The 15733-nt window shown below is 42.9% G+C and overlaps 1 protein-coding gene across 1 annotated transcript; it reads left to right on the forward strand.

Annotated features, from left to right (window-relative positions):
* The first annotated feature begins 1622 nt into the window (after positions 1–1622).
* Positions 1623–6407, forward strand: TMEM205 (transmembrane protein 205). Its single transcript, XM_087711064.1, is given in 4 exon segments — positions 1623–1653; positions 1656–1730; positions 2587–2750; positions 6041–6407. Coding segments are annotated over 4 exon segments (564 nt in total). The 5' UTR covers positions 1623–1631; the 3' UTR covers positions 6344–6407.
* The last annotated feature ends 9326 nt before the right edge of the window (positions 6408–15733 follow it).

Genomic DNA, 15733 nt, shown 5'->3' on the forward strand with positions numbered 1-15733 from the left:
CCCAGACAGCGGGCAGGGGCGGGGCTGAGCGGCCAGGCAATGTGCGAACAAAGGGGCGTGGCCGGGCGTGGCCACGCCTCCCTTCATGACGCCTCCCCTTCTGAGGGCGGAGGGCGGGGCTTACCTGCTAAGGACCGGTGGGGGGCAAAGCTGCAGCGAAGAGGCGGCGGAGGTGGGTGATCGCGGGAGGAGCCGCGGTTGGGGCGGCGGGGCTTGGGGGGTCCCTTTCCGAGGCAGCGCAGGGAAGAGAGCCGCGTCTGCGCTGCTTGTGCTGGAGGTGGGGGAGCGCATGGGAATCCCGCGGTCTCCGGCCTTTCGGGGTTCAGGGCGAGGCTCGTGCGCGGAGTTGCCCCTTTGGGCTCAGCGCGGAAGGTCTCCCGTGCCAGCTTGGCCATTTCCCCCTTCCCGAGTTGGCCTTGAACCTTGTCCCTTCCTCCCTCCCTCCCTTCCCGGGACGAGAAGAGCCCCGTCGGCTTGTCTGGGCCAACATCTCCCTGCGGGAGGGTGACGGCAACGGGGAGGAGGAGGAGGAGGGGGAGACATGGCTAGGAAAGCGGGGCTGCTGGATTCGTTCCTCTTGCTTTGCCTTCAATCTCCTTGTCCTGATTTCTCTGCCCCGGGAAAGAAGCTCCGGAGGAGCCAGGCGCAAGCCAGCGGGCATTCGCGTGGTGCCCAATCTGTGGGATCTTCCTGGCCGCTGGGAGGTGTGTGGCAGCAGGCGGGCTCTTGGCAATTAAGGCGGCTGCCAGAGGAGCAGGCAGGATTTAGCAAGCGACTTCTTCTGCCTGGTGCCTGCTTGCTTAACTTCCCAACTCTTATCTCTGCCTGCCTGCTGCCCTTTTGAACTGTCTGGCAGTGGAGGTTCTTTGAGAGGGAGATTAATGTTTAGACCAGTGTTTCTCAACCTTGTCAACTTGAAGATGTCTGGACTTCAACTCCCAGAATTCCCCAGCCAGCGAATGCTGGCTGGGGAATTCTGGGAGTTGAAGTCCGGACATCTTCAAGTTGACAAGGTTGAGAAACACTGATTTAAAGCCTCAGATACCTTCATCCTCTTCAGTGGAAAGACAGTGGCTAGGACAGTGTTTCTCAACCTTGGCAACTTGAAGATGTCCGGACTTCAACTCCCAGCGAATGCTGGCTGGGGAATTCTGGGAGTTGAAGTCCAGACATCTTCAAGTTGACAAGGTTGAGAAACACTGGTTTAGACATTCGGTATAGCAAAAAATACGACTGGTTCCCATGATTTATACGTCCATTAGCAAAATGAGATGCATCTTGATAACGCTGTCAGAAGTAACATTGGTACATGTTTGAGGATTTGACATGATGAAACAAATTGTAGTAATTAATCAAAATAGATAGCAAAACAATTACTGTACTTTTTTTTATTTTTAAAAAAAGTCATTTATCTATACATATACAATTCAGGGCCTATACAAAAGTAAACATACTTTTGGTATGTTTTCCATCACAGAATTGTTGGTACCATATCAGGCATTTTCGAGCAATTATCAGATGGGACTTAGCAATATGGCTAAGACCAGGCCTTAGAACACCCACTCTTGAATATGCCTCCTTGTTCTTCCCTCTTCTCACTCCTTTTCTTCCCTAGGAATCTTGCTTCAGAGATGCTGATGGACGCTGAGCCAAGTGCCTCATCAGGATCACCCAGCTTTTTCTCCTCTCTACAGCCTGGGGAATGCAGATATGGGTAACATTCATCGCAGGTATGTCTGTGGAGCAGGAGGGGAGCTTGTTTAGAATGTTGTTGTGTATTTCAAAAGCTGGGTTAAAGGAAGGATGTGTTGGAAGGAGAGAAACGTCCATGTTTTCCAAATTTGCCGGTGCCTTCCTCTAAACATGGTTTTTCTGAACCCAGTACCCTTCAACACTCTTAGACTTCCAGCTCAGTCCACTGCTACCAACATCGTTCTATTGTTTTCTTAGCTGTTGTGGCCCAGCAGGAGCCGTTGGAGCTGCCACCAGACTCCGACAGCGAGGGGCCCTCTGAGTCGGCTCTGGAGGATGTGGAGGACCTTGGACAGGGTTCCGACTCCGAGCAGGGCGCAGAGAGGGTGGTTGGCCACCAGGAGGCGCCAGAGCCTTGGACCAGTGGGGAGGAGACAAGGGAGAGTGAGCCAGAAGCCAGTAGTGAGTTGTTCCTGGATGCACGGCATCAAAGAGCTAATAAGCGTCAGGAACAGTTGCACAGCTACAGGAGGTAATTGCACCCAGCTGGTGGTCATTAGGATCCTCTCCAGACTATAAAAGGACTGCTTGTGCACACGCCCCTTTTGCAGAAGTCAACGCAGGAACTAATGTCGGAGGACATTATTGTGAGCTTGGCAGGCTGGATTGTTGCCACGGCTTATCTATGCCGGTTTGCTGCCAAGGACCTGTCTGTCTGTTAATTAAATGCCATAACTTATCTTTGGCTCGGAGTGTGTTGGTGTGGGACGAGGGTGGGGGTCAGAACAGTTAGCTGTATGAAAGTCCAATGCCCAATTTTTATGTAGAAATCTGAACTCCCACTACTTAAAGGAAAAGGTGTGTTTTCCCACGTAACCCTTCCCTTGTCTCTAGGTTTTGTTCTTTTCCGAAGTGTGAGCCGGCACACCTTTGGCCTGGTACAGAGCAAATTGTTTCCCTTCTATTTCTACACCTTACTTGGCTGCACAATGCTTAATCTTGCCATATTTGCTGCGTACCATCCGTGGGAACTTCTCAGCACCAGAGAAACCGTTCAGGTAAGTAGCAATTAATGATCTGAAACCCTGAAGTTTTACATTCAGGGCAGATGTGCAGGCAGAAAGTATATGGGCATATTCTGAAAATGCCTTGAGCTTGTCATATTATCAGCATCCAAACTCCCTAACATATCTGAGGTTGAAAGAGGTCGTCTTATTCTTAAAAAAGAAATATATTCTTGGCTGTATTGACCTGGCAGTTTCACTGTTCAAATTAGATCTCTTAGGAGACTTCCATTATCTCCTATTTAATAGCGCCTAATAAATCCCTTTTTTTTCTATATCATTTTAATGCTCTGATCCTTTTTCATGTATATTCTTCCATGTTCTTCCCAACTGCTTCAGATTAAATATAGTCATAATGGCATATACTGGTAAATATATTTACATTACAGGTCATACAGACAAGCCATAATTACTTCTTAGCATTCAATTCTGTAGCTACACAAGCTAACTGATGGGGAAAGGCACTGATGCTTGCTTCTCTGGGTAGCAATTTTAGTTTCAGAATGCTTTACATCTATATACAAATGTCCATATGAGACGAACTGTTAGCAGCCTTCTTAGTTAAAGGATTTGGTAAGCAGAATGATAGTGACATAGAGACATTAAGGATGAACAGAGATAATACAATATCTCAAACTGAATAGGTCCCTATTTGTCTGGATCTAGTTGGCTTCTGAATAAACTGGTTTAGGATTGCAATTCTGCTTTTTCTCTCTCTCTCTCTCTGTATTACATTTCTAAATCTTCTACAATATTCCAACTCAGAGAGGATGTATTTAGAACACTATCATATTTGTTCATTCCTTGCATCTTTACTCCCACTTTCAAAGCTATATTTCAGAAGAAAAGCAAAGATTTGTGTAAAATGCTTTGTAATAAATTAATGAATAATTAAAGGGATAGTTATGTATAACCTTTATAGCAGAATATTTTGGGGCACTTTAAATACGCCTTTAATGAGCATATGCTATAATAAATTTGATTGTCTTTAAGATGCCATAAAGCCCTTTAGTATAATTTATCAACTAACCGAAAACTCTACCGAATTAACATATATTTTGTAGTATTTTACTACAGAAAGACATTACAATATTTAGCATGTAATGCTTTTTCATTTTGTCACCATTTCCCTGGGGAAATTGAGTAGCTACTTGAGCCTTACTGTAATTTCTTGCTCAGTGTAATTTTGGTGTGCAGAGTAGATCCCAGGATAATATATGCTACATTACAAGATCTTCCTAAGTCATTCTGGGCATATGTTTCAAATATAGAATGCAATAAATAAATAAATGTTTTTATTTCTTATAAAGCAGCCTTCCCTGTCATGCTAAGAACACAACAAGAGTAAGAACACTGAAAGGACTGTGATGTTATTATTTGAGCAAAGTTTACTGAATTAATCACAATTAACTGGATTCACATAATACATACTAAGTCATAACCCTAAATTTACAGCTTCAGTGGCTGTGTTCATGCAACATGCTAATCTAAAGCCAACCAAACCAGATTCTTGTCTAGCACATCTGAATTCTGGAGAGAAATTCTTAAGGGCAGGTAAGGTGGGGGCTTTCAAAGTACAACTGTAGAGCTGCCTCAAAAGATCCAGGTTTTATTTATATCTTTTCCTCTAAGAAGAACTTTTGGCTAAGAAAATACATGAGGTTGGGACATGAAGCAGAATAATTGCCTGGGGCTTTAAAAGTATTTAGTGAGTGGTGGGAGGTTAAATCAATTTTTTTCACAATCCAATCTGGGTTGGTCCCTGAGACCAGAGGTTTAACTCTTCTGAGCTTTTAGACTCATGCTGGAGGCCATCCCCGGGGACTTTCTCTCTCTTTTTACACCATTCACAGTAAAAAAAGGGTCAGTATAAATCTACTTCCCTGTTTGTTGCACATGACTATCTGAATGTTGTTCAGCACGGGAAAAACCTGTTTTGAGTGGTCATGTAATCACCTTATTGGCAGCTAATTGTACTCAAGATCAACAAAACAAATTGAAATGATAGGATCATAGTGGTTGAAAAAGATACTTAGCCATGCTATCATTTTCTTCTGCTTTTTTGCAGACTTTATCTAGAAAATCATTGCATTTAGCTCCCCAAAAGTTTCTTCTTTTGAAGAAATAAAATAGAAATCTTGGAGTAAGCATTCAGATATTATGTGTAGAGTATATGAACCACATATTTATCTGATAGTGTCCTTAAAGAATTAGTTGAAACATTGCTGAAAACCTACGATTCCTCCCCTTAATTTTTCACCACAATCTGAGAAATAATCTGTGTACTGAGCACAAATGTCAACACAAATGTCTGACAACTGTACAACTCTGCTGGCCAGCAGATTTCGCAATATTTCTGAAGCCCTGGTGTTTTGTTGGAGCTAATCCTAGGCATAGAAAAGCTAGCATTCATATTGCACTAGTTCCCTTAATACAGGGGTCTCCATCCTTGGCAACTTTAAGATTTGTGGACTTCAACTCCCAGAGTTCCTCAGCCAGCTTTGCTGGCTGAGGAACTCTGGGAGTTGAAGTCCACAAGTCTTAAAGTTGCCAAGGATGGAGACCCCTGCCTTAATATATATAGAATAAATAGGGTGTAATGCTGACTGGAGTGGTGGCCTAGAGGTGGAGCTCTCACTTCACAATCAGGAGGATGTGAGTTCGATCCTAGGTAGAGGCAGATATTTCTCTCTCTGGGTACAGTGAGAATGTATCTGCTGAAAACAACTCCGCACTGGAAACAGGAAGGGCATCCAGCCACTAAATACTCTGCTAGCTCCATTTAGTTGTTCAGAATCCACCCCACAAGGGATTATGGACCCCATAAGTTAAAAAAAGATGATGATGAGGAGGAGTAGGAGGAGTTAAAAGATGATGATGATGATGATGATGATGATGATGATGAAGAAGAAGAAGAAGAAGAAGAAGAAGAAGAAGAAGAAGAAGAAGAAGAATTGGAAAGCTGACTCTATCTTTAAGCCAATCACATTCTGTCAGCAACTTACCTCACAGAATTGTGGAGGAAAATTGGTGGGAAGTTAATTTAAAATAAATTTAAAATATATACATCATTTTCATTCATTCTTTTTGGGCTATGTAGCTAATTGACTCTTAAAAAATGAGGAAAACCAGGCTCATCAACTGCCCTTTCGTTTTTCCTAGAAATAAGAACGTGACTCTAAAACCTAAATAAAAAGACTCCCCAAAATATCAATTGGAATTGGAATACGAAAGTGAAAACTGGAATACAAAAGTGTTCATAATGCTTTGTTTCTTCCTTATAGATCGCGCTCTTTTCTATTTGCCTCATTTTGTTTGCCACAAATGCCTCTTGGTTGTCGAAAGTCACCACCGAGACCATGTTTAAGATGCAAGAGATTGAAAGAGAGCATGGGCTCGGACAGGAAGTGGGACATTCGGGTCAGCGAGAGGCTTACCAACTTCTGAAGGAGAAGGACGGCAAATATCAGCACCTGCGCCAGAAGTTCTTCAAGTTTCATGGCTTGTCTTCTCTCTGCAATCTGGCTTGTGTTATCTGCACCGGCGTGAACTTGGCATTCATTGCCTTGCAACTGAAAAGCCTGTAGACCAGTGTTTCTCAACCTTGGCAACTTGAAGATGTCTGGACCTCAACTCCCAGAATTCCCCAGCCAGCGAATGCTGGCTGGGGAATTCTGGGAGTTGAAGTCCGGACATCTTCAAGTTGCCAAGGTTGAGAAACACTGCTGTAGAATCTCCATTGCTCTAGCTGGTTCCCATGCTTTCTCCTAAAATGCTGATTTTGCTCTGAGGAGACGCTTGGAAATGACCAGAAACCAATCCTTTGGAGTGTGTACCGTTCCTCTAGAACAGTGGTTCCCAAACTTGGCAACTTTAAGACTTGTGGACTTCAACTCCCAGAGTTCTCCAGCCAGAAGAGCTGGCTGGAGAATTCTGGGAGTTGAAGTCCACAAGTCTTAAAAGTTGCCAAGTTTGTGAACCACTGCTCTAGAAACAACCAGATACAGAATGCCTTCTCGCAGTATAAATTAGATTGTCTGGTAACTGTGAAGGGATATTTAAATTAGAGCAGATTCTCTGCCTAAATTAATAACATTTCTGTTTTTAAATCTTGATGCACTATTACTTGGGTTGTGTTAAGTGAGGAGATCTTTATAACAATGTTTCATGGTTTGTCATTGTTAGCAGGCTGCCGTATTGTTAACGAGAGTCTAATACCAATTGTATACAAGACCTTAATGGGATTCACTTTTAGCGGTAAGGTACCGTGATTTTGCTACCTTGAAAGAAAATTTAAATATAGAATGCCTTCTTATATCCAAATTCTTATTTACCTGTTAGAATTCTGCTTTTGGAATAAAGAATGTTTATTATTAAAAATGTACCTACTTTGGTGGATTAATAGCCCTCTCCTTCGGTTGCTTATTGAGATACTTTGCGTCTTGCAGTTTCCGGTGGGAATTTTCAGGTTGACAAGTAAATTAATGCAGAACTCCTATTTTTGGATTCATAAACTGTTTAAGCTGCACTCATTTCAATAACTACCCTATTTCTTCTCTTACCTGTTGACTCTAGTTCATGCTACACCATTGTTTATTCCTAAAACGGTTGGTTGGTTTCATATAATACCATGGTTAGAAGGAAGTATTGCAGGCTGACTCTGTCCACTGTCAGAAGTTTGATCCTAACCGGTTCAGTATTAACTCAGTCTTCCATCCTTCAGAGGTCGGTAAAATGAGGACCCAGATTGTTGGGGGCAATATGCTGCTCAGAGAGTGCTGTGAAGCACTGTGGAGCAGTATATAGGTTTCAATCCTATTGCTGTAACATGCTAAAACATAAGCCATGATTCATGAACCACCGCTGTTGAGTTCACACAGGTTAAACTAAAATAGTTTGTATGATATTGGTGTAGTATGCTGCAATAGCAGTAGCAATAGCAGTTAGACTTATATACCGCTTCATAGGGCTTTCAGTCCTCTCTAAGCGGTTTACAGAGTCAGCATATCGCCCCCAACAATCAGATAGATAGATAGATAGATAGATAGATAGATAGATAGATAGATAGATAGACAGACAGACAGACAGACAGATATAGATAGATAGATAGATAGATAGATAGATAGATAGAGACAGACAGACAGACAGACAGACAGACAGGCAGACAGGCAGACAGAGATATAGATATAGATATAGATATAGATAGATAGATAGATAGATAGATAGATAGATAGATAGATAGATAGATAGATAGATAGATATAGACAGACAGACAGAGATATAGATATAGATAGATAGATAGATGATAGATAGATAGATAGATAGATAGATAGATAGATAGATAGATAGATAGATAGAGATAGATGATAGCAATAGCAATAGCAGTTAGATTTATATACCGCTTCATAGGGCTTTCAGCCCCCTCTAAGCGGTTTACAGAGTCAGCATATCGCCCCCAACAACAATCCGGGTCCTCATTTTACCTACCTCGGAAGGATGGAAGGCTGAGTCAACCTTGAGCCAGTGAGATTTGAACTGCCGAACTGCAGAACTGCAGTCAGCTGAAGTAGCCTGCAGTGCTGCACTCTAACCACTGAGCCACCTCGGCTGCATGAACCAGAGATTGTTTTCTTTCGTGATTTTATATGCAAGCTGTTTTATCGTATTATTAAGGAGACTAGGTCGATGGGTGGCAGTCATGTATAACTTGGCCCATCTCTTTGCGCTGTGCTTCCCAGGCCACCAGCCATAAATTAGGACCTAAAGCTTTTGTAAGCTATTGCTTTGAATGCAACAAAACATTTGCAGTTTTTGTTTTTAAAAAGGCCTAGTATTGGATAAATCAGGACAAATGGGTAAGGAGCCTGCTGAATAGCCCATTTAAACGTTAGGTGAACCTAGGGAATATTTAAAATTCTGCTCTGAATATCGAATCCTGAGCACCTCTGAACCTGAGAATACAATCCTGTTCCATCTCGCTGTGCTACTCCACCATCTAGACAACATACTAAAAAGAAAGCTTCATGAGAAAGTGAGTGCATTATTTGCTTTTAGAGAGGGCCTTCACTGCTATCCTCAGATAAATACAAAATTTGACCACTTCTGCCAGGAAGAGATGCAACATTAACAAATATTGGATATATGAGGAAGAAGATATATTTACATAATTCCTGGATGCTCTGGTAGGGATGATAATCCATCCCTAAAAGCACCTTATTGGCCATTTCAACCACAAGCTCTGATCTTAAGCATCATAATAAGATCATAATTTAAGCCACAACCTAAATCATCACATGTATCACTCTAAAGTAACCATGGTTTGCTAAAAACAGTAATTTAGTGAAGTTGACACAACATGCTAAAACATGACCCAAAGAAGCCACATTACCTTTTAATATGTGTGCATTCAACCAATGATCAAATATCAAACTCACTAATTCAAAACTATGACTTGGTCATATTTACTTCGCAGGTTTTACCCAGCTACTTCCTTCTAACACTACTAAAAGTTGTCCTTAGTCTCATCAAATGGCTCTGCTGGCTGGAGAATTCTGGGAGTTGAAATCCACAAGTCTTAAAGTTGCCAAGTTTGGGAACCACTGGTATAGAGGGGGCGGGAACCCTTTTTATCTTTCTGGAAAACTGTCTATGTCCATATATACACTTATATCTTGAGTTAGCCCAGGCTGGTCTGCACAGTGTGTTAAGCCATTGCTTAATTAAGCCCAGTGTGACTTGTAGATCTAGGTCATGGATTACACTGGGGTTGAGAAACATACCTTAATCGCAATTGATACTCGTGTTTAGAAGATTTACTTCTTCAATTATGCCTTTGTGTGTTATACAAACCTGTCAGGGGTGTTTAAGCCACTGTTAAATCCTCCTCCTGGCCTCCAGAATTAGGGATGGGAGACAAGAGAGGCTGCATAAAAAATCCTACTACAGCATTTATTTCAGCTGCTTCTCTGTTATTTGTACATGTTGTTCTTGTACACATTCAGCACATTTGATTAGACTAATATTTCTTATACTTGTGGATGTCCCCATGCAGGCCGGAGAATTCTCAGAGTTGAAATCCATTTATCTTAAAGCAGCCGAGGTTGAGGAAAAAATGGACTAGACTAGTAAATACAGTTCAACTTGTTCTTCCACAGCAACACTTAAAAGTCTTCCCCACTCACTCACTCACTCACTCACTCCTTCCTTCCTTCCTTCCTTCCTTCCTTCCTTCCTTCCTTCCTTCCTTCCTTCCTTCCTTCCTTCCTTCCTTCCTTCCTTCCTTCCTTTCCTCTGGACAAACTGCCACATGTCCCAGATTTTCACTGTGGGCAGAAGCAATCACCTCTGAAAACTTACTGTCATTAGTTGCCTGCTATAAAATCTGCTCACCAACAATACAAAAAAAAAATCTCCCTTTCCCGCAGCAGAATTGGCCTTATAGGGAGATTTTCACCTGTTTTTGGTTATATGGATATACCTATGATAAACTCATTAGATTACAGATTAACAGAGTTCCCTGAAGCCTCCAGAGCAGTGGTGGGTTTCCAAAATTTTTTGGAACCTCTTCTGTAGGTGTGGCCTGCTTTCCGGGTCCACTGGTGGGACCTCTTCTAACCGGTTCGGTAGATTTGACGAACCGGTTCTACCGAATAGGTGCGAACTGGTAGGAACCCACCTCTGCTCCAGAGTGTGAAAAATGGCCCAAACCGGAAGTCAATCCCTGAATTTCCGGTTTGTGCGTTGGGTTGTTTTTTGCCCTCCAGAGGATTTAGGGAAGCCTCTGGAGGGCAAAAAAGGCCTGAAAAAAAGGCCAAAGTCAACTGGCAGGCGTGCGCATGCGTGCTGGAGCTGACAGGGCAACCTCTCGCCGTCCCTAACAAATGGCTCCATGTGCCACCTGTGGCACGTGTGCCATAGGCTTGCCATCATGGTTTTTAGGGTGTTAGCTATTCCTGCCAGCTTAGTATCCCCTTCTGATCCCTCATCTAAGTCATTTATGCAGATGCCTTGTCAAGAAAGCCACAGTTTGATAGTTGGAGGGAGGAAGTGGTTCACACCATAATTCCCCCAAACAAATGGCAGCATAAGTCACCACAAAATGCCAGGCCAGACAGCCGACTGATCCCAGCCAGGATAAAGTGACCGCCACACTGAACGCAGCGCTGCCAACTCACCCCAGGATTACTGACAACAAAGACGTCTTAACAATGGCAGATTCAAAATATACCTTCCTGCCAGTTTGAGGTTAATCGTGTTAACAGCGGAGCCAGGATGCAAAACTAGGAGGCCCCTTTGGGTCCCTAAAAATTCTCCCCATCACCAGATGCCGATTTTGGTGGCCTAGGATGAAAGCAGAAGTGGAGGGCTACGTAAAAAGTTGTGCCACCTGCGCGGCCATGAAAATAAGACTAGACAAGCCCCCTGGGATGCTGCAACAGGTAGCCAGTCCCAGCCGAACCTGGGAAGAGATCGCAATGGACTTTATTGTAGAACTACATGGCTTAGGACCAGCATACCTGCGAGATCGCCTACTGCCACACTCCTCCCAGCGGCCGGTGAGATCCCACAGGGTGGGCCTCCTTCAGATGCCATCAGCCAGACAATGTCGGCTGGCGGCTCCCCGGAGGAGGGCCTTCTCTGTGGCTGCCCCGACCCTTTGGAACGAGCTACCCCCAGAAATCCGGACCTTGCCCACTCTCATGGCCTTCAGAAAAGCTGTCAAGACCTGGCTATTCCGGCAGGCCTGGGGCTGTTGACCTCATTGTTGAGGTCCAGCCCCGACTGAAATGAATGCATCTGTGTCGTTTTAACTTGTCTTATTTTTATTTTATTTTATTTTCTTTCTTTCCCTTCTGTAAGCCGCCCGGAGTCCTTCGGGATTGGGCGGCCTATAAATAAAATTAAACTAAACTAAACTAACTCTGCAACAGTGGCAGGAATTAAGTAATTTGGACACTCATTGACTCATTTTCCAATCAAGCCCACTTTATTGCTTGCTCAGGGTTACCATTAGCGAAGAAGCTAGCAAAGATGTTTGTCAAACACATCTACCACCTACACGGATGTACCCCCAACGGTGGGACTGCACAGTTCTTCTCCTTAGCTATCTACATGAAGGTTCTAGGTTCAAAAGGATCCTGAAAAACATGAACACTGGGTCTTTTTCCAGAAAAATCGAGTTTGATTGGAAGAAATGCAGAGTTATGCACTTAAGACATGAAAGATGTGGAAATGCAAGACAGGTGGCACCTGACTCAACAGTCACTGTATCTGTTTGCAGACAGAACCAGGTTCAAAATTAGGAGTAAATGAGTCATTTTTTGATTGTGGCTGCTATTAAGCAATGGAATAGGCATCATTCAAATAAAAGTTGGACAGCTACCGTATTTTTCGGAGTATAAGATGCACCTTTTCCCCTGCAAAAAAGAGGGTGAAAATCTGATGCGTCTTATACACTGAATACAGCATTTTTGGCCTACTGAAACCCCTCTTTAAAAAAATGGATGTGCAGAGGGCTTGGGAGGCTTGCAAAGTGCTTCTGGGGGCTGGGGAGGGCAAAAATAAGGAAAAAATGGGCCGTTTTTGTTCATTTTTGCCCCCCCGCAGCTCCAAGGAGCACTCTACAAGCCTCCCAAAGCTCTGCATGCCCCTCCCCTCTTTCTTTGCAAAAAAAGTGTGCAGAGGATTTGGGAGGACTGCAGAGTGCAAAAAACTTTTTTTTAAAAAAATTACCTCTTCAAAATCATAGTGTGCCTTATACTCCGGTGCGTCTTATAGTCTGAAAAATACGGTATTTGTGATGGTCAATGATCCCTGGTCAAGAGCACTGGGGGGGGGGGTGCAGTTAGAATGTAGTAATGCAGGCAAACTCTGCCCACAGTCTGGAATTTTATCCTGATGGGCTCAAGGTTGACTCAACTGTCCATCCTTCTGAAGTCGGCAAAATGAGGACCCAGATTGTTGGGAGCAAGATTCTGAGATTGTAAACCACCCGGGGGGGGGGGGGGGCTGTAAAGCATTCTGAAGCAGCATAAAAATCTAAGTGCTATTGTTATTCTTGCTTTCTAGACCTCCAAGCTCCTTTTCCAACATCTTCATGTAGATGTTAGACGACATCTTATATAGATCTGTGAATTGAGTCCTAAAATTGTGTTCAAACAATGGGTTTATCTAAGGGAAACAGAACCAGTTATCCAATTAACCTAATATTTTGAATTTGCCCAACAAAACTGAACCATAAACCCACCACATAGACCGAATTCACTGAACAAATTAGATTAAAATGCAGTTCATTAGTTATTCTGTATGACATGCATATGATCAGTTTTATATTTCTTACTAAAAATTAAAATGTTTTTCAGTCAAAAGAGCACTAGGTGGTGCTACTAGCACAGACTCTTCCAAATTGCTTGAGAGAGCAGCCAATCGTCTCCTTATATCAGTGTTTCTCAACCTTGGCTACTTGAAGATGTCTGGACTTCAACTCCCAGAATTCCCCAGCCAGCGAATGCTGGCTGGGGAATTCTGGGAGTTGAAGTCCGGACATCTTCAAGTAGCCAAGGTTGAGAAACACTGCCTTATATATATATATAAGCTTAGATATGGATATAGATTCCCCCCCCCCCCTCATCTCTTCCTTTCATGATTACCAACAAGGATATGGAGACCTTGGGCCCATTGCTCTCTCAGGCCAAGGAAGAATACATGAGAAAATCACTTCTAAAAAAATCTTGTCAAAAACATGCAGGAACTTATTCATTTAGTTGCCAAGGATCAATACTAACACAAAGGCACATGCGCGCACAGAAATGCCTGACTAAATAAACCACATTGGCATTTTCTGTACAATATATTAAGCCACGGCTAACTAAATGTACTGAATCCAACCAGTTGTCTGGATTCATGTGAATATACTGAACCCTAAATGAATCAACCTTTTAGTCTATTGTGCTGTACAAACTGTACTCTTGCTGCTTAGTGTGATATGTGACTCCAACCATAAAGTCACACCTGTCAACCAAATCTTTATTACAGGAGTAATAAGTAGACCAACAAAATTCAAGCCTAATTTTCTACCAATCACCTAAATCAGGTGTATGGCATGGTCAGATATAAGCTTCAGAGCAAGCACAATAAATTGCTACAACAAATACAAAAAGATTTGGACAATTGGACTAAACTACAGATATCACTATGGGCAGAATCTCAACAATTAAAATGAATGTACTACCCAAAATAATAAAAACATTCTCATGAACGATCTCCATCTAGATAATTTGGAGCAAAGTTGGCTGAAAATATTGCAGCTCGGGGAAAAAAGTTAGTTTGGCTTTTTATAACTCTGGAAGAAAAGGTATGATAAACGTGAAACTTTGTGCATAATAACTTAGCAACACAAGGTTTTCGAATATAAAATTTCATTCTCCCATTGCTTTCCAATAGTTTACAATTTGAGTCTAAAGTTGAGAGTTACAAGTTGAGTGTAAAAATAGGGTATTTTCAGCCCACTAAAAAAAAAAAAAGACGATGACCTTATGGAAACTCTTGTTAAATCACTCTCATTAGAAAGAGCATGCTTCAAACCCCCTAAAAAAGTAGGGTTGGTTTTTCATCGCTGATATATAAAGCCCTAAAAATAGGACAAAGTTGAGGATATTGCTATGGCAACATCACTTGCATTCTATTATTGTTTCATCTTGCTTGTTTTGTATAGACATCATCACTAATATTATATTGCTTTGGTCCATGGTGACATTGTCACTACCAGTTCAGGCACTTAACCCAGCAACCCAGTGGTGGGTTTCAAAAATTGTTCGAACCTACTCTGTGGGTGTGGCCTCCTTTGTGGGAGTGGCTTGGCGCCCATGTGACCGGATGGGAGTGGCTTGCCGCTGCGCAGTGGTTAAATGCAGCACTGCAGGCTTCTTCAGCTGACTGCAGTTCTGCAGTTCGGCTGTTCAAATCTCACCGGCTCAGGGTCGACTCAGCCTTCCATCCTTCCGAGGTGGGTGAAATGAGGACCCGGATTGTTGTTGGGGGCGATATGCTGACTCTGTAAACTGCTTAGAGAGGGCTGAAAGCCCTATGAAGCGGTATATAAGTCTAACTGCTATTGCTATGTGACCGGATAAGAAGATGCCGACGACACTTGTCAGAACCACCTTAAATTACTTCACACAGAGCACTGGCATGCATAAGAATAGGATGTAAGCTTGTTTTTTAAAAGGCATCTTTGGTTTGCGTTAAAACAACTTCAACAAACGCAATGTTCTGATTGCACCACAAACGCAGTAGTCATCCTTACCTTTCACAGAGGCACTGAGGTTTATAAATAGGAGCATGATAGTGTAGAATAATCATATCCAAGGACCAGTGGTGGGTTTCAAAAAAGTTTGGAGCCTCTTCTGTAGGTGTGGCCTGCTTTCCGAGTCCACTGGTGGAACCTCTTCTAAGCGGTTCGGTAGATTTGACGAACCGGTTCTACCGAATAGGTGCGAACTGGTAGGAACCCTCCTCTGCAGCAACCCCATCGCCATAGGGGGCACGCCCAATAGCTGTGCACTACCAGCCACAGGTGCGTTTCTTGGTTCAGGAATCCAAGCCTCTAGTTTGGTTTCTTCCTCGAGGTTCCAAAGCCTTGTGTGGGGTATCTGTCTGGTTTCCAAGCCAACAATTGGGGAGCTTGTCCTAGGTTTCCAAGCCTAAAATGTGCATCTTATATGGTTCCCAGGCTAAAGTCTGTACTGTTGGTATGAACTGCAAAATTCTAACAATCGCTTATTTATTATTGAATTTACATACCACGTTCATTAGTGTCACTTCTAGAATTGATACCGTCGGCCGAACAATGTAACTGAAGGCGCTGGAAGCACACAAATTAGATGTGGTTCTGGGACCCAACAAACATCTTGTCTTTCAGGCCAATAAAATGAAAAGCAGGGCCTCGCGGATAAATGTTCTTCGAAATCAGAAATGCT

The sequence above is a fragment of the Thamnophis sirtalis genome, unplaced genomic scaffold (assembly GCF_051295495.1).
Source record: "Thamnophis sirtalis isolate CommonGarterSnake01/CBP01778 unplaced genomic scaffold, rThaSir2_p1.2 scaffold_3, whole genome shotgun sequence".
NCBI classification, from domain to species: Eukaryota; Metazoa; Chordata; class Lepidosauria; order Squamata; family Natricidae; genus Thamnophis; species Thamnophis sirtalis.